Raw genomic sequence first — 18526 nt, forward strand, 5'->3', positions numbered from 1 at the left:
AATGGCATTGCTTATGCACTATGTCCACAGGGTAAACACAGAGGAAGGGCCACTGGAGCTGGGCTCCAAAGGGTGGAAGAATTCGCCTGGCTGAGGAGGATAAGGGTTAGGGAAGGCACTCCTATCAGAGGGAACAGCAAGTACAAAGTCGTGGAGGTATGACAGTGTCAGTTAATAAATGTTGGTCATCATAACTATAAAAATATGCTCCAATACTTGGAGCAGAATAAGTCCCAGACAGGTACAGAGGTTATAGGAGAGGGAAGGAATTCTTTCCACCTTTAGGGAGAAGGGGACAGTTAAAGAGGCTTCTTAGAGGATAGACAGGATTTTAGCAAAGAATAGTGGGACTACAAGGTGGAAGGTCAGCCAGGAGGGGAGACAAGAGCTGGGAGCATGGTGGGGTGGGTGGGAAGGAGAAGGGCAAATGGCTTGCTTTGCAAAGAGTATAAAATCCAGGAAGTGAGTGGGCAGGGCCAGGGCAAGGGGAGGCCCTGGTGCCAGCTGAGGGCTTGACATTTCCCCTGGCGAGCTCACAGAAAATCATTCCTCTCTGGCTCCCTGGGTCTGAAGGCCCCAGCTTACCCTATAAGAACAGTCAAGCTTCTGAAGACTTGAATGCCAGCACAATGCAAGCACAATGCCTGCACAATGCAAGTCAGGGTTTCTGCCCCAGAGGGAGCTGGCCAAGGGAAGGAGGGGAAGAAAGAAGAGGAGGCACCTGGCTGCAATGGTGGCCACGTTCTCCATCCAGGCCATGATCTGGCCCCCAAAAGTATTGCCCTGGTGATTGGCGTGGGGGGGCAGGACCAGCTCCACACTCTCCACCCGCGTCTTCTCGGCCGGCACCATGTGGCTACAGTCTCTGCTCTCCAGATCTGACCAAGGAGGGATAGAGCGAGGGAGGTGAGAAGATTCCCGAGGGCAGACCCTGCCACGGGCAGCCCAGGACACCCCCCTGCTCCATACAGCTTCTCTTATTCACTCAGCACCAAGGAGGTGCCACGTATCTCCCAGGGGGAGAGAGCTCAACGGGGGAGGCCTGTGAAAGAGGAGGTCTTTCGCTTGGTGTACAGGCTACTCAGGGATGCCACAGGCAGGGAGGAGAGCAGTTGAAGCCCCGAGCCAAGGTCTGGAAACCAGACAGGCAGGACAGTCATAGGGAGCAACAAGACTCTGGCTTAGCTGCAGCTGAGGACAACTAAAGGGACAGCATAACATAAGGCTCAGATAAGGGCCCAGACGCCAGGCTAAGGCATCTAGACTGACCCTTGGGTAGAAGGACTGTCACGACAGGAGGAATCCACAGCGGCTGCAGTGGGATGGATGCTGCCAGGGGCCTTGACAACTATAGGAAGAGCTGGGCCTGCCATGGCCTCCAGGCCCCACATAAATAGGGCACATGGAATCTAGAGCATAACTCACTGCCTTCACTGGGGTTCACTACTACTGCCTGCTCTCTCTCCACTCTGAGTGGCTGAACTATCCTTGATGGGTCCTAAAATTGCCTCCTTTAGGTTTCCAGGAAGACTCTGCATTCTCATTTTCTGGAGATCAGAGAACAAAACCAAGGTCACCCCTCTAGACCTTTGCCCTCAGCCTGTGTCCTCTGTCAGAAAAACCTTGCTTCATCTCTCCACCTGTCAAAATCCTCCCAGTCCAAAGTAGATCTTGTGTGCTGGTATAGGACAATCTGTAGGATATGCTTTTAAGGGGAAAGGAGAAAGATATAGGACAGTAGGTACCATTCCCCTATGGGGTAAAAAGGGAGGGTTGAAATGATAGGTAGTATGCATTAATATGGCTTCCTGGGTGGCTCAGACAGTAAAGAATCTGCCTGCAATGCAGGAGACCCAGGTTTGATCCCTGGGTCAGGAAGATCCCCTGGAGAGGGGAATGGCTACCCACTCCAGTATTCTTGTCTGGAGAATTTCATGGACAGAGGAGCCTACAGGTGGGCTACAAACCATGGGGTTGCAAAGAGTCGGACACAACTGAGTGACCAACACTTTCACTTTGTTTTTTATGCATAAATATGCAGGGAATACTTCTGGAAAGATGCCCCCAAATGAGTAATAGTAGCTGCCTTTTTGGAGGGGCAGAAGCGAGTAGAAGCAAGTCTTGCTTTTTATTCTATCCCTAGATAGAATATTATTTTTTATCCCTAGAGCTATCTCAATCTATCTACCTATCTAGCTACCTGTCTCCTGAGTTGGCCCAAAGAAGGAACATCTTACAGAAAAACCTAAATGAACTTCTTGGCCAACCCAATATATGCTTTTCTTTTTTAAAGTCCTAGGGTCCTCAAAGCCAAGCTCAATACTACCTTCCCAAATACCTTGACTCCTAGAGACCCAAATGCATTTAGTGGATGACAAAGTGTTTTCCATGTGTCCCAGCTTCATCTTCACAGCCCCTGGGAGCTGGGCGAGAGGTCCAAATGCTCCCTTTTCCCCTAAGGAGCCTTGAGGCAAGAGGGTTATCCAGGCCTGAGGCCATCATTAGGTGGATACCCCAGGGAGACTTCCTTCCTCTCTCTCCCCCAGACAGAGGGGAGCACGTAGGACACGAGCTGCCCTCCCCACCCATGACACTCACCGTCCTGAATGACGCAGTTGGCAAGGAGGTCCTTGATGGTGTCGGCGTAGACCAGCCGCATGCGCCGGCGCTCGGCCGCCACACTGTGCTCCGTCTTCTCCTCTTCGGTCCGTGGCAGGGTTGGCTTCAGCTTCACCTGTGGCAGGGGTGGAGTGGGGGGTTTCAGGACAAATTCCCTGAAATCATGAGGGCCTGTCCCCCCAGGATTGCAAGGAGATCAAACCAGTCAATCCTACAAGAAATCAACCCTGAATATTCATTGGAAGGACTGATGCTGAAGCTGAAGCTCCAATACTTTGGCCACCTGATGCAAAGAGCCGACTCATTGGAAAAGACCCTGATGCTGGCAAAGATTGAGGGCAGGAGGAGAAGAGGACGGCAGAGGATGAGATGGTTGGACAGCATCATCGACTCAATGGACATGAATCTGAGCAAACTCCAGGAGACAGTGAAGGACAGGGGAGCCTGGCGTGCTGTGGTTCATGGGGTCACAAAGAGTTGGACGTGACTTAGTGACTCAACAACAACTGCCCCCCTAGTAATCATCTCACACCTGGGGCTCCTGGATGGTCACAAGTCTTGTCCCCTCTTTCTCCCCATCTTCCATCTCCATGTTGACTGACACATCACTTTCATCCTCCAGGGTCCCCCCCCGCCCCCCCAAACTTGAGCAAAGGAACTGTGGATGAGGAATGTCCAGGCAGGACATGGAAGGCAATGGAAAGACCTGAAGAATCCTGGAGTGAGGTGCACGGGAAGAGCAGGGGAAAAGCAGAGCAGGGAGGCACTTGGGGTTCAACCGCAGTGGGGGATAGGCCTTCTTCTGGAAGCTGTGGATTTCCTGCTGCGCCCCCATCTCTACCACTCCACCAACCCCCCAGAATCACCACCCGGGAAAGGCACCCAGGTGGCTTGGCAGCATAGAGCGGTCAGGTATAGCCACCTACCTTGGAGAGCTCCCTGTGGGCCACAAAGGTGGCTAAGGCCTTGCACACACACCACTGCTTCTCAGAGCACAGGTCCTCAGAGGCCACCTGGATGCCCACCTGGAAAGGAAGAGCAAGGTGCACAAGAGAGGCGGGAGGAACGAGAATCCTACAGCTTGAGATGGGACGCGTCACCAGGCCTGGCCTCTGGTATTTCTGTATCACCAAGTCCAGGGGGCTAGAGACCTGGGATAGGCTCTGATGCTGGCCCTGGCTCCCTGGGGAACCTTGGGCATGTCAGTTCCTTTCTCTGGGCCTCAGTTTCCTCACCTGTAAAATGGGGATGATTGTACCTACCCTCACAGGGTTATTGAGAGGATCAAAATGAGACTGTGTTATGAAACGGCTTGAAGTAAGTTAATATAAGTGTTGGCTAAATTGGAAGGACAGACAGCTTGGGGGTCCATAGGGAGACCTTGAGCACTTATGGGGTGTCCAGAGCTACAGTCAAGATTCTGCTATCCAAGCCTCAGTGATGCCTCAGTAACCACTGGCCCAGCTGGGTAAAATTGCCTGGGCCTGACATCCGTAAGTGGGAAATAGAGGCCCTCCACTAGAGCTCACAGAGCCCTGTGCATCACCAAAGAGTCCTTTCATTAAACCTTCCACAATCTGGCAGCATAGGAATCATGTTCCCATTTTACAGATGTGAAGACAGAGGCTGTGGGAGGTAAGCTAATGGACCAAATTCTAGTGCTCTCACTGCTTCAGCCCACTGACATCAGGGCTAAGCACAGTGGCTGTCCTCCCTGCATTCACCTGGCTGCTGAACAGAGGGTCTGACATTAGGTATGAAGACCCAGGAAGCTGGAAGTCAAGGCCCACAGTGGAATCACCATCAAGGACCTCCTTGCCACATGGCTCGGCCACCTGAGGCACGTCCCTTCCCCTCCCTGGCCTCAGTTTCCCCTTCTGTGTTATGGCCATTGGACAGTTAGATCCCTAGGATCCTCCCAAACTTGTCAGCTATTTCAGAACTCTGTATCCTCAGCCAGGGCACTGTGAGTGTGAGCATGAGTACTCCCAGGCTGGGGGCTGAGAACAAAGAGAAAGTGGAAACCACCCACCCAGTGGCTTACCTCCATGCTGGAGTTGAAGGCCCGGTTCACCTTGGCCTTGATATTCACCACTTGTCCAACACTGAGGAGGGAAAAGCAAGAGATTGAGCCATCCAGAGGGACAGATGGAGAGAACCAGGGCCTCAGATACTTGTGGGGCCTCTGCCAAGGGGAACTGGCCAAAGAACGTTATGGCATACAGAGCATATTCACATCTATGATGCTACCAAAGTAAGTTGGCAAGACAGTGTTAGCACCCCCATTTTACAGGTGGGGAAGCTGAGGCAAGAGGAGTGGCATGATGTCATTCATCTCCCCCTTTCCCCTGCTCCCCCTAGTCCAATGAACGCTCAAGATTCTCTTTGCTCTCAACTCAACAGTCCCTCCTAAGGAAAGCTCCCCCACCCCCCACCTTCTTGTAGCCCCCAAAGTTTTACCCTCCTAATACAGATCACCATAAAAAATATAATAATGAAAAAGTTTAAAATATTTCAAGAATTACTAAAATGTGACACAGAGACACTAAATGAGCCAATGTTGGAAAAAATGAGGTCGATAGATTTGCTCAATGCAGGGTTGCTACAAAATTTCAAGTTGTAAAAAATGCAATATCTGCAAAGTGCAATAATTGCAGTCAAGAAATTAAAAGACACTTACTCCTCAGAAGGAAAGTTATGACCAACCTAGACAGCATATTAAAAAGTAGAGACATTACTTTGTCAACAAAGGTCTGTCTAGTCAAGGCTATGGTTTTTCCAGTGGTCATGTACGGATGTGAGTTGGACTATAAGGAAAGCTGAGCGCTGAATTGATGCTTTTGAACTGTGGTGTTGAAGAAGACTCAAGAGTCCTTTGGACTGCAAGGAGATCCAACCAGTCCATCGTAAAGGAGATCAGTCCTGGGTGTTCATTGGTAGGACTGATGTTAAAGCTGAAACTCCAATACTTAGGCCACCTGATGCGAAGAGATGACTCATTTGAAAAGACCCTGATGCTGGAAAAGATTGAGAGCAGGAGAAGAGGACGACAGAGGATGAGATGGTTGGATGGCATCACAGACTCAATGAACATGGGTTTGGGTGGACTTCAGGAGTTGGTGATGGACAGGGAGGCCTGGTGTGCTGCGGTTCATGGGGGTCGCAAAAAGTCGGACACGATTGAGCGACTGAACTGAACTGAATGCCTGTATTTATCCACAGACAGATAAAGCAAATTTAGAAAAGTGTTAATTACTGACTCTCAGTGGTAATGATCACACCACTACTCAACTTTTCTATAATTTTGAAAGTTTTCATGATAAAATATTAGAAAAAGAACTTTCCTGACTCACCAATTTAAAAAAAAATCTACTTTTTGCAATGCTAAAATATGACCCTTCCCCTTCCTCCTCCTCCCCTCTCCACTTCCTCTCTAGCCTCCCCTAAAGCCAAGCAGTCACCCATTTGGACTCTCAAGCTTCTCTTCCTTCCTGACTGTCTTCCAGCTCAGGTCAAAATTGGCTCCATCCCCAGAGTCACTGCCCAGCCTCCTTGGGGGCCCCTTAAAGCCCCTATTTTCCCAAAACCCCTCCAGAGGCAGTGCCTATAGACAAAACTGACCTTTTCAGCCAGTTGTAATAGAGCCCTTCCCCAGGACCAATACTCTTGGAAGACAGAGGAACATGTTAAATGACACCACAGTGATGCTAACAGTAAAACCCAGATGATGGAGAATCCTAGGGAGCAAATGACCAAGGTTCTTCAACAAACAAACTTCAAGGAAAAACAGAGAGAGACAGGGAGTGGGAGGAAGGAGGAGAGGGTGTGGGGAGAGGGTGATGGGGGAAATGTAGGGCCTACAGGTTAAAAAAAAGACTTGAGGGAATTCCCCAGCAGTCCAGTAGTTAGGACTCAGTGATTTTACTGCTGGGGACCAGGTTCCATCCCTGGTCAAGGAACTAGGATCCCATGAGCCATGAAGCATGGCCAAAGGGGGAAAAAAAAGACTTAAGAGACCAAGTAACCAAATGCAACCTTATTTGCATCATGACTTGAACAAAATAAAGCAAAAAACTGTAAAGCAAAACAAAATAAAACAAATTCAAGAGACACTGTGGGCAACTGAACGCTGACTAGATATTTAATGTTGGTGAGAAATTGTCCATTTTGTTTAGAGGTAGTAGTGGTATTGAAGTTATGTTTTTTAAAAATTCTTATTCCTTAGAGATGCATTTTGAGACATTTTTAAATGGCTAAAGCAAAAACAAAAAAACCTTTCCCAGCTTTCCTCGGGTGTGGCCAGGACTTTCCAGGTCACCAACCATGCTCCAGGCCCCTCTCCAGCTTTCCCCACACACCCACACCCTCCTCTGCCCAGACTCACCTCCACTCTACTGGGTCCTATGGCAGGCCCATCCATCACTACATGCCCCACCCCAGCCTTCTCTATCATTGCTCCTCAGGTGTCAGATCCCGTTTTGGCAGCAGAGACTCAGAGTGGACCCAGACACAGCTCCACTGGCCTACAAATTCTCACTACATACAGTACTGGAGCCAGCTCAAATACCTCCTCCAGGAAGCCACCCATGACTACCTTCCGTGGCACTACGGCTGTGCTCAGTCACTCAGTTGTGTCCAGCTCTTTGTGACCCCGTGAACCGTAGCCCACCAGGCTCCTTATCCATGGAATTCTCCAGGCAAGAATACTGAAGTGGGTAGCCTATCCCTTCTTCAGGGGAACTTCCCGACCCAGGAATCGAACCAGGGCCTCCTGCATTGCAGGCAGATTCTTTACCAGCTGAGCTACCAGGGAAGCCCCTGTGCCACTATGCATGCATGCTTTCAGTCGTGTCCAACTCTTTGCAACCCTATGGACTATAACCCACCAGGCCTCTCTGTCCATGGGGATTCTCCAGGCAAGAATACTAAAGGGGGTTGTCACTTCCTTTTCCAGTGCCTCTATCAGTTCGGTCCCTCAGTCGTGTCCAACTCTTCACAACACCATGGACTGCAGCATACCAGGCCTCCCTGTCCATCACCAACTTCCGGAGTTTATTCAAACTCGTGTCCACTGAGTTGGTGATGCCATCCAACCATCTCATCCTCTGTTGTTCCCTGCTCCTCCTGCCTTCAATCTTTCCCAGCATCAGGGTCTTTTCAAATGAGTCTGTTCTTCATATCGGGTATCCAAAGTATTGGAGTTTCAGCTTCAACGTCAGTACTTCCAGTGAATATTCAGGACTGATTTCCTTTAGGATGGACTGGTTGGATCTCCTTGCTGTCCAAGGGACTCTCAAGAGTCTTATTCAACACCACACAGTGCCTTTATACCCACCCTCAAAAACAGAGGCAATGTAGCTCATTGGTTGGGCTTCCCAGGTGCCTCAGTGGAAAAAGAATCCACCTGCAATGCAGAAGACACAGGAGACAGGGGTTTGATCCCTGAGTCGGGAAGATCCTTGGAGAAGGGCATGGCAACCCACTCCAGTATTCTTGCCTGGAAAATTCCATGGACAGAGGAGCAAGGTGGGTAACAGTCCTTAGGGTCACAAAGAGTTGGACACAACTGAAGCAACTGATCATGCATGCACGCAGAGCCAATTGGTTAAGAGCAAGCTGCCTGGGGCCAGACTGCCTTGCTTGTAGTATACCCTGAGTTCTCCACCAGCTGTAAGACCTAAAGTAAGTTACTTTACTTCTCTGTGCCTCAGTTTCCTCATCTGTAAAAAGGAGGACACTAATAGCCAGGATCTCATGGTGTTGTTCTGAGAACTTAGTAAGTTAATTACCAATAGTAAAAAGACATTACAGTTATTATAAAATATTGAATATAGTTCCTCGTGTTATACAGTAGGGCCTCCCCCCCCCCCTTTTTTTTAACTGGAGTATAATTGCTTTACAATGCCTGAAACTAACAGAACACTGTAAATCAACCACACTCCATGTAAAAAATTGTTTACATGTTTTTAAAAAGGCTTACAAATAACTCATCAGTATGGGTTCATTAGGGCTTCCCTGGTAGTTCAGCTGGTAAAGAATCTGCCTGCAATGCAGGAGACCTGGGTTTGATCCCTGGGTTGGGAAGATCCCTCAAAGATTGGCATGGCAACCCACTCCAGTATTCTTGCCTGGAGAATCCACATGGACAGAGGAGCCTGGTGGACTGTAGTCCATGGGGTCACACCGAGTTGGACACGACTGAGCAACTACGCACAACACATGGGTTCATTAACTGTGACAAAGGTACCATATGAATGTAAGATGTTATAGAAACTCTGTACCATTTACAGTGTTTTTGTAAATCAAAAACTATTCTAAAATAAGATATTCAAAAATAAGTACTACAAAGCACCCATATGTCAAAGATCATTATTTGTCTGGAATTTACCCCTTTGAATTGAAATTATGTTTCTATATTTGCCTCCCTGCAGACTGGGAGCTCCTGGGGCACAGAGACTACGTTCCAGCTGACTTTGTGGACTCCAAACCCAGCATGGGCCCTGGTCCAGAAAAGGCACAGGTAGTGATGAATGACTGAATAAGTAAGTACAGGGACTGGCCAAACTTCCTCATTAACCACGACTCATGGCGCACCAGGAAGTCCTGGATAAGTCCTTGGCACTTGATGTCCCGGGCACTGATAGTTCAGAAGCAGGCCTGGAGGCCATAGCACTGCATGCAGCCCCTGCAGCCTGCCCTGGGCTGAGGGCTTGGCATGCTTCTTGGGTCCTAGCAAAACTGTAAAGACCAAGCTCAGAATAGTGTAATGAAAACCCTTCTAAACAGGACAGACATCAAACAAACAAAACTAGTAGGTAATGAGCTCCCCATTCCTGGAGGTATGTGAGCAGAGGCTGAATGGTCCAAACTTCTGGCTCAGGCTCTGCCAAGGCACCTTGTCTAGGGGCCTCCCTACAGTCTAATGACCAATGACCCACAGAGAAGAGTCAAGCCCCAAAAGGCATTCACTGATTAAGTCTAACCAGCAATCCTGAATATTCATTGGAAAGACTGATGCTGATGCTGAAACTCCAATAATTTGGCCACCAGATTCGAAGAGTTGACTCATTGGAAAAGATCTTGATGCTGGGAAAGCTTGAGGGCAGGAGGAAAAGGGGGTGACAGAGGATGAGATGTTTGGATGGCATCACCAACTCAATGGATGAATTTGAGCAAACTCCGGGAGATAGTGAAGGACAGAGAAGCCTGGCATGCTGCTGTCCATGGGGTTGCAAAGAGTTGGACATGACTTAGTGACTGAACAACTTCCATTTTGAAGATAAGAAAATTGAGGACCAGAGAAAGAGATTGATTTCCCCAAAGTCACACAGCACCCTATGCTGCAGCTTGAGCAACATCCAAGTCCAAAGCTGGCTGAGGAAGCCCACCCCATGGCACCTGGCCACAGGGGCAGCTCCTAGCCCACTGCTGTCCCAGACACCTTGCAGATGGGTCATGGCTCCAGAAAGGCTGGCCCCATCCATCTGCAAAGGGCCTCAGCTGAGGCATGTGCCAGGCAGCACACAGGCTGATGAGGCGGGAGATGGGGGAAAGGCTCTGGGCTCTGATGGGGAGACCAGAAAGAGAGGCAGGAGGCCACTTACCTAATGGTATGCTCAAAATAGATGTCATCCATGGAGGCTGTGACACAGGGGCACCCTGCATGCCTCTCCGCTGGCATCAGGAGAAGAAAGCCATCCGTTAGCAGCCTCCCCGTGGCCCAGGCCTCTGATCAAATACCAGACCTTCCTAGCTAAGGCCTGCCTCCTCGCCCGCACCCCCACTCTTCTTTACTTTCCTCACCATGATTACGACACCCTGACCCTGTCTTACTTATCTGGGTTTTGTCTGTCTAGTGCCTCTCCCTTCTGCTAGACCGCAAGTCACTTGAGGGCAAGGAATTTTGCCCATCTTACTCACTGCTGTGCCCAGTCCTAGAGCAGTGCCTGGCACACAGTACTCAATAAGCAGCCGCCGAATGAATGATCATGCCATGCTCATTCCACTTCCTGACCTACTCAAGTGCCCAGGCAGCCTCACCCACCTTTGTCTGCTTGCCTGAGTCACTCTCATCCTGAGGACTCTGCTCCCAGGCCTGAGTTCTTCTAGAATTCCTTCTCTACTTCCAGGGATGGGTCAGGGTCGCCTCAGGTCTGTTCTCCTAGAGCCCCAGTTCTACCTCCCTTTCCCAACCCCTATCAGACAGTGCAGGGGACAGTTAGGTCTCCTGTCTGCCCCCCACCCCCACCCCATCAGACTGTGAACTCCCTGTGGGCTGGAGAATACTGGGGCATGGAAAGCAACAAAATGAGCTCCATCCAAGCTCCACTCAACTCTGCTCAATGCCACGGGTTTTGCTACTGCCAGCCTCGGAGCAGCCACGTCTAATGCTATGCTGCATCAGAGCAGGGACCCTAGGGTCCAGGACCAGCACTCAGAGCCCTGGGGGTTTGCGGACAAGAGGTGGGGCCCAAGCTGAGCATGTGGAACTTGAAGAGGGCATCACAGGCAGGTGGAGCGGCCTGAGTGAAGGCCGGGAGGAGAGAAGAGGGCGGCGCTCAGGGACAGCCTCTCCCCTGGTGTGTGTGGCCAGGGCTGGGAGGGCGGCCATGCCGGGCTCGGCCTCACCCGACAGGCAGGCGGTGGCGTCGATCCACTTGAGCAGCTGCCCGACGCTCAGCTCCCCACGCTGGTTGGTGTGGCAGGGAAGCACCAGCTGGCTCATCTGCACCTCCGTGGGGTTCCGGTAGCCCTCGCCGTCGGCCATGTTGTCGCTGTCCGAGCGTGAGGCCGACTTCCGGGATGTGCGGTTGGAGAACACGGAGGCCAGGCCCTGGGGAGCAGGCGGACGGTCAGCCCACAGCAGAGTCTCCAGGTCTGCCAGCCCCTGAGATCCCCAAGACCACCTGCCAAGAGAACCCAACTCCAAGAGTGGCCAGCACCCTCCAGCCCAGGGTCTCAGACCCCAGGGGCTCTCTGGATGCCCTTATTATGCCCAGCTTCCTTTTGGTCACAAATTCCATGGTAACATATCCTTGCACCTGAGGGAGGGGGGTGGGGAGAAAGGGATGGAGCAGAGTATTAATTCAGCTGTAGGCCAGCTTTTTCAAGTTTTGCCTCAGATTCCCCAAGGAGCCTGGCAGGCTAGTCCATGGGGTCACAAAGAGTCTGACACGACTGGACAACTAAGCCCAGCACAGCACAGTGAGCCCTACGGTAGTCAAGCCCAGGGATTTGCTCCTGTTTCATCCCATTAGGACCCTTTCCTCGGGCTCTTCATGTTTCAGATGACATCGGAAGCAGCACCTCGGCTGGTGCTCACCCGTTGTCAACACTTGGCCCTACTGACAGGGAGGGCTCCAGGCAGTCACTGACCAGCTGTCTGATCCAGACCAGGGCTGGAACAGCTGCCAGCTGGAGAACCAGCAGAGAAAATCCTAGAACTCATGAATAAGAGGAGGAGTCTCTGCCCAGGGCCCAGCTTGGGAGTCTCACTTGCCAGGCAACAGGGGTAGGCGTGCCTGATAGTCCCCTGGATGGGGTGGGATGAGGAAGGGGAACTGACCTGCCATCCTGTCTCTCTGGCCAGCTTTCCCTCATCACACTGTGAACAGAGCTGGGGACACCTGCCTGTGTGAGAAAAATGACAAATAGGGATAGGCACAGGGGTTCCAATTTTCATGCGTGCGTGCGTGCTAAGTCGCTTCAGTCGTATCTGACTCCTTGCAGCCACCAGGCTCCTCTGTCCATGGGATTCTCCAGGCAAGAATACTGGAATGGATTGCCATGCCCCCCTCCAGGGGATATTCCCAACCCAGGAATCAAACCTGCAACTCTTACATCTCCTGCTTTGGCAAGAGAGTTCTTTACCACCAGCGCCAAATGAGAAGTCCTCCCATTTTCATGGCCATTGCCAGTTGTGGTGATAAGTCCCCGCTAATATTCATAAAGTGCTTATGAAGTTATTAGATACTCTTCTAAGCACTCTACAAGTCCTAATTCAAATTTTATCCATACAACAAACCTCTGAAAGAGGTACATTATTATATTCATTTTAAAGATTAAGAAACTGAAGCCCAAGTAAGTACCCAGCCCAGCTGTGATCCCAGAGGTCTAGCCGCTGAGACTGAGGTCCTACTCACCACACTGCACTGCCTGCAGGGCCTCCAGAGGCCCAAGATGAGGAATCCAGGACCCTGGATGTGGATTCAGCAGCAAAAACGTGCTATGACCTATGTTGACCCTGCTACTGCTACAGGATGGGGGTGGTGATGGCTCAGGGAAAGGATGGGTCTCATTCTGGGGGGCTATACTCTTTGGATAGCTCCCCTCACAAGAATTCCATAGCTAATTCAATAAAGTCAAAACACACCAAGTTGACTTGCTTAAGGTCACTGACCCCTAAGAGGTAGCCCTGGGATTTAAACCAAGCTAGTCTGACCCAGAACAGCTTGTGGGTTCTTTGGAGAGGCAGCTCCTTGCCAAGGGCCCCTGGATACCAAGTGCAGTGCTGAGGACCAAAATGAGCGAGAACAGGGCAGCTGCCCCAGGAGCTCGCAGCCTGGGTGGGCACCTGCGGGCACCAGGCTGCCAGACTGTTGCAAGCAGCTTCCAGACCACTGCGGTCCAAGCAGCAGGAGCCGTCACCATGGTAACCACTGCCAAGGCATTTCCAGCCTGGTATGTGCTGGGGGCTGCCTGGATGTGGATGCGGGTGGCTGACTTTCTAGGTGTGGGAGACGGTAGAGGGAGGAGGCAGGCAGACTGTGTTTACTGACACTCTTCCCAAGTCCCTCCCACAGCTAGTTCTGGGACAAACATTCCAGAAAGAAGTCCTGGAGAAAGCAAGGTGGAAGCAAGATGCAGAGAATAAGGGGGAAGAAGAAAAGCAGAGTATGTGGAGTTTCTGGGCAGTTCTAGATGTGCACACAGAGAAGACCCCCCACACACAGCCCAACACAATGTCCCTGCCGTTCAAGCCTGTTCTCACCCACTGCCTCACTGAATCGTCACGAGGCAGGCAGAGGGTAAAGACCATTTACCCCATTTTACAGATGAGGAAAGTGAGGATGGCAAAAAAGCCATAGACCAGCAGTCAGGACACCTGAGTTCTAATCCTCTCTGCTTCCCACCTAGCCAGTCCCCACTCATCAGTTCAGTTCAGTCGCTTAGCCAGGTCTGACTCTTTGCGCCCCATGGACTGCAGCACGCCAGGCTTCCCTGTCCATCACCAACTCCCAGAGCTTACTCAAACTTATGTCCCTTGAGTTGGTGATGCCATCCAACCATCTCATCCTCTGTCATCCCCACTCCTACCAGCCTCCTATTTCCTGCTCTGTGAAACAGAAGTCCCATCCATTGACATCTACATGCCTAGAGGCAGGATCTTTGCCTTGTCATTCTGTTCATTCATTTGCTCACTCATTCATTCTCCAAGCACCTCTTCTGTATTAAAGTGAAAGTCACTCAGTTGTATCTGACTCTTTGCAACTCCATGGACTACATAGTCCATGGAGTTCTTCAGACCAGAATACTGGAGTGGGTAGCCTTTCCCTTCTCCAGGGGATCTTCCCAACCCAGGAATCAAACCGGAAAGTCTCCTGCATTGCAGGCGGCTTCTTTACCAGCTGAACTACCAGAGAAGTCCCTCCCTCTGTATTGGACCCTCTCAAACACTGAGCTTATAAGAAAAATTGGGCCAGTCCTTTGAGAAGCTCCTACTCTAGTTCTCATGCTTAGAGGTACCTGGCACCCAGTAGGACCGCATCAAAGATTTATAAGAGGATGTCTAGAGGCAGACTTGAGTTCAAATCCTAGCCCTGCCCCTCGGAGCGCTATGTGATCCTGAGTAAGTCCCCTCTCCTCTGAGCCTCATCTGTCACTTGCCAGGTAGGGGCCAGGAGAGACTGCCAGTCTTCAAGGTACCTCAGCCCTGGTTCCAGGATTCTGGGGTCTAATCTTGCAGGGCTCTGGCATGGCCAGCTGAGCTTCCTAACAAGGAAGCTAAGGAGCTCTGTCACTTGTCAGGCAGGAAATACTGTGCACTGAGAAGGGCGGGTCTCCCACCCTGGGGCCGGCAGAGGAACAAGCCCCACTGTGCTGGGGCCCCACCTCCCTCAAAGAGAGGAGTGCTGAGCCCCTGGAGCATGGGCCGAGGGGAAAAGCACCACGACCTCGCAGACTCCAACTGCTTCCTGGGGCTCCAAGGCAGTCTGCTACAAGAGGGCAGGCCAGGTCAGGCCGCCTCCCAACCCCTTGGTGGGCAGGCAGCCAGCCAGGGAGGACGGGGCGTGTATGGACCCAGCAGCATTTGGCCAATGAGGCCCCAGAGCCCAGCCACTCCTCTCAGGGCCAGTCACGGGGAAAGCAGAGGCCCTGGACAGAATCAGGGCCTGGGGAAGCCAGGCAGACTGAGCCAGGACAGCTGACAGGGAGGACAGAGCCTGCATGAAGGTGGGGAGGGCATCTAAGGGTCAAAGACGTGTGCTCTCAGACAGCAGCCATGCCAGGCATTGGCGCCCAGCCGCAACAGTCCTGGCCAGATTGAGTAATCCCAGACGAGGCCCCAGCCGGCTACACTGTGGGCTCTGTGTCCCTTCTCCTCAGCCAGAGTCATGTGACAGACCAGCTGGGTCAGAGCAAGAAAGGCCACCTTGTAGAACCCTTTCATGGCTGGGGACACTGGGGGACACTGGGGGAAAGGCTAAAGTAAAGGGTAAAGCCTCTTAGGCTTTACCTAAGGCTCCTTCTGAGCACTGGACAACAGGCCCACACAACAGACTTAACCTGGACTTCTGTCCCCCAAGTAACCACGTTCCAGGGATCCAGCCTCCTTAAACTCTTGGTCTACCCCCCATCCCTCACCCCCCACACTCCGGTGCGCTCAGGCCCCTGCACTGCTCACTCACTGGGTGGTTCTCACAGCCAGTTCACAGGCCTCCAGTCTCTCCACCTCCTTCCAGGCCTCTATACAACACTGAAGGTGTCTTTCCAAAACCCAAATCCACCAACTTAACAACCACAACCTACTGCATCCTGCCTTCCAGGGAAGCTAGACCCAGTCCGCACAACTGGGACCTTGTTCTGACCTGTAGGGCCACACAGACTTTTCTGAAGAGCAAGCCTGAAAAGGCACCTCTCCTGCTCAAGGTTTCTCAGTGGCTCGCTATGGCTCTTAGGATCAAGGCCCTACTCTGTAGTTCCTGCCACTGCCCCAGCTGCTCTCCCAGCTCCAGACCACATTTGGTTTCCCAGAGCACACTCTCACTACCTCTGCCTAGGACCCCTTCATCTGTTCTACCTGCCAAGTGAGTCCTTCCTCCTCCTCCCTCTTCAGCACCCCTTCCCCATGCCTGCCTCCTCCCCAGGGAGAGTTAGGGCCTCCCCGGACCCCGCAGCCTCACTGTCTCCATCACAGCACTGACCAAGGCGTGCAGTCACTGCTTTCACAGCCGCCTGCCCCAGCAGACAGGCATCCCACAGGACATGGATGGACGTAGGCCTGGCACAGAGCAGGTGCCAAATTAACACCTGCTGCTGCTGCTGAGTCGCTCAGTCGTGTCCGACTCTGTGCGTCCCCATAGACGGCAGCCTACCAGGCTCCTCTGTCCCTGGGATTCTCCAGGCAAGAATACAGGAGTGGGTGGCCATTTCCTTCTCCAAAATTAACACCTACAGGAGAGGAAAAGAGCAGTGACAAGGGTAGGCTTGGAGCTGAGACTTGAGGAAGAGGATAGTCTGAGGTACAGGAGGGACTGGAGGACAACAGAAAACAAAAGCAGGAACAGCAGGGGCTCTGCTGACAGGAGTGGCTGGGGCAAAGGGAAACAGGTGGGAAAGTACTAGGCACCTGTGTGGGTGGGGACAGAGGCGGGGGTGGGGGGTGAGGCAGAGTCCCCAGAAACCAAAGAAGACCCCTGGAGAAGGGTGTGCCCTGCAGTGATCAGCAGGGAAATGTGGAGACCAGCCAGCAGAGAGAACATCTCAGGGACTTCCCTGCCAATCCAGTAGTTAAGACTCTGCATTCCCAATGCAGGGGACATAGGTTCAATCCTTGGTCAAGGAACTATGGTTTCACATGTCACTAACCCCCACATGTCACAACTAGGAGCCCATGCTCCACAAGAGCAGCTCACATGCACCACAACTAGAGAAAAAGCCCACGTGCCACAGAGAAGACCCAGCCCAGCCAAAAATATAAATAAACCAAAGAACCACCTCAAAGAGCAGGCCTGGAACAGAGGAGGCCCACCAGCCCTGGAGGGGAGGAGCTGGCCTGGGTCACCTCTCAGCTCACTCACCATGACCCAGGGGCTGTGCACAGCCCCTGGAGATCAGCCTGGCCTGGACTCAAGTCAACTAACTCAGGTGACTTCAGGCAGGCTGCTCAGCCTACCTCTGTGGGCCTCAGTTTCCGTAACTGCAAGAAATGGGATCATAATACCTACATCCAGGGTCATCATGGGGATGAAATTAAACAAGATGAAGTGTTCACAGCTCCTAGTACACACCTGCCACGTGGCTAACATTTACTGAGCACTGAGGTTAGCATTATAAAGCTGAGTTTGGGCTTCCTACCAAAATATAGCTGGGAGACTCCTAAACAGAGTTCAAACCAGACTGTTTACATAGTACTTTCTCATGCATGACTTCACCAGAACCTCGTGGCAACCCCGTGAGGAGGCAAGACTGGTAGCCAGTTTGAGAGGTTCTGTGAGAATTCAAAGAACCAATGATAGAGTAACAGGGATTCAACTGCAGGGCACGAGACCCCACATGGCCCTGCTCCTCCCACTCTCCCTCCCAGGCCTCCCTCCAAGGGGTGGGGACTGGAAGGCGTGCCTGGGGGGCTGGGGGGTGGGGAGAAGCACCTTGGCCCACTGCCAGCCAAGCCTCAGGAGAACCAGGCCCTCCTAGAGTGTGAGGGAGCTGCCCAAGTTGGTTCCCTGTCCCCACAAAGGTGGCTCCAGGCTCTCAGAGCCACCAGTCGCCTCCCAGCAGTTTTCCCACCAGCAACACAGAAGTCTCTGTCAACCTACTAAATACCCCTTCAATCCTATTCCCTGTCTTCTTCCCCCAAAAGGCTCTGAGGCAGCCTGCACAGGCATACACACTGAGTATGTACAGAGGCCCAAAATGTAAACAGAGCTAAGGAGCCAAATAAGGGAGGAGCGATTACCTTAGGAATGCGTGTGTTGTGCTAAGTCACTTCAGTCGTGTTCAACTCTTTGCGACCCCATGGACTGCAGAGTGCCAGGCTCCTCTGTCCACGGGATTCTCCAGCCAAGAATACTGGAATGGATTGCCATTTCCTTCTCCAGGGGATCTTCCTGACCTAGGGATCGAACCCAGGTCTTCTGCATTGCAGGCAGATTCTTTACCCCCTGACCCACTGGGGAAGCCACGTGAGGAAACCAGTTGCACAAAGATGCTACCATAAAGAATTTCATTTGGCCTTGAGATTCCCAGTAGACAAGGGTAAAAAGGGTAGTAGTGGGTACCAAACTCTGAGATGAAAAGTGGGTGCACTTGTCTGTGAAGCCAGCATGAGGGCTGGGAGGACATTGGTGTTCCATAGGCTTCTGATGGCCACACATCATCAGATGACACCTTCATTCTAGAAGATAAATAATGGTCTCCAGTGCCCTATATGCACATCCTCATTTTGCTTCTAGCTACAGGGTGTATTGGCACTTGACATTTTTCAAGATTTGGGGGTGAGGGAGGTAGGGAAACCATTATTTCTTACTAAGAACCTCCTAGATGCCATTCATTTGGTTAGCACTTATTGAACACCTACTATGTACCAAGTTGTATGCTAGGAGCTTTCACATGTATTCTTTCAGTAATTCTCATATATATCCCACAACACACTATTATTCTACCCATTTTACTATGAACAAACCAA

At 51.6% G+C, this 18526-nt stretch overlaps 1 protein-coding gene across 4 annotated transcripts in view; it reads right to left on the reverse strand.

Annotated features, from left to right (window-relative positions):
- Nucleotides 1–18526, reverse strand: part of ACOT11 (acyl-CoA thioesterase 11) — a 54260-nt gene that overhangs the window by 10393 nt on the left and 25341 nt on the right. The window contains exons 2-9 of one of the 4 annotated variants that reach the window (XM_061121807.1): nucleotides 12185–12249; nucleotides 11526–11660; nucleotides 11248–11452; nucleotides 10224–10293; nucleotides 4664–4724; nucleotides 3546–3644; nucleotides 2599–2734; nucleotides 722–878 (exon numbers count right to left, since the gene is read on the reverse strand). In XM_061121807.1, the coding sequence (XP_060977790.1) occupies nucleotides 722–878; nucleotides 2599–2734; nucleotides 3546–3644; nucleotides 4664–4724; nucleotides 10224–10293; nucleotides 11248–11452; nucleotides 11526–11660; nucleotides 12185–12249 (928 nt within the window). The remainder of the gene's footprint in view (nucleotides 1–721; nucleotides 879–2598; nucleotides 2735–3545; nucleotides 3645–4663; nucleotides 4725–10223; nucleotides 10294–11247; nucleotides 11453–11525; nucleotides 11661–12184; nucleotides 12250–18526) is intronic. The other 3 variants (XM_061121808.1, XM_061121810.1, XM_061121809.1) reach the window with 3 other exon arrangements.

This window comes from Dama dama, chromosome 20, assembly GCF_033118175.1.
Source record: "Dama dama isolate Ldn47 chromosome 20, ASM3311817v1, whole genome shotgun sequence".
NCBI lineage: Eukaryota > Metazoa > Chordata > Mammalia > Artiodactyla > Cervidae > Dama > Dama dama.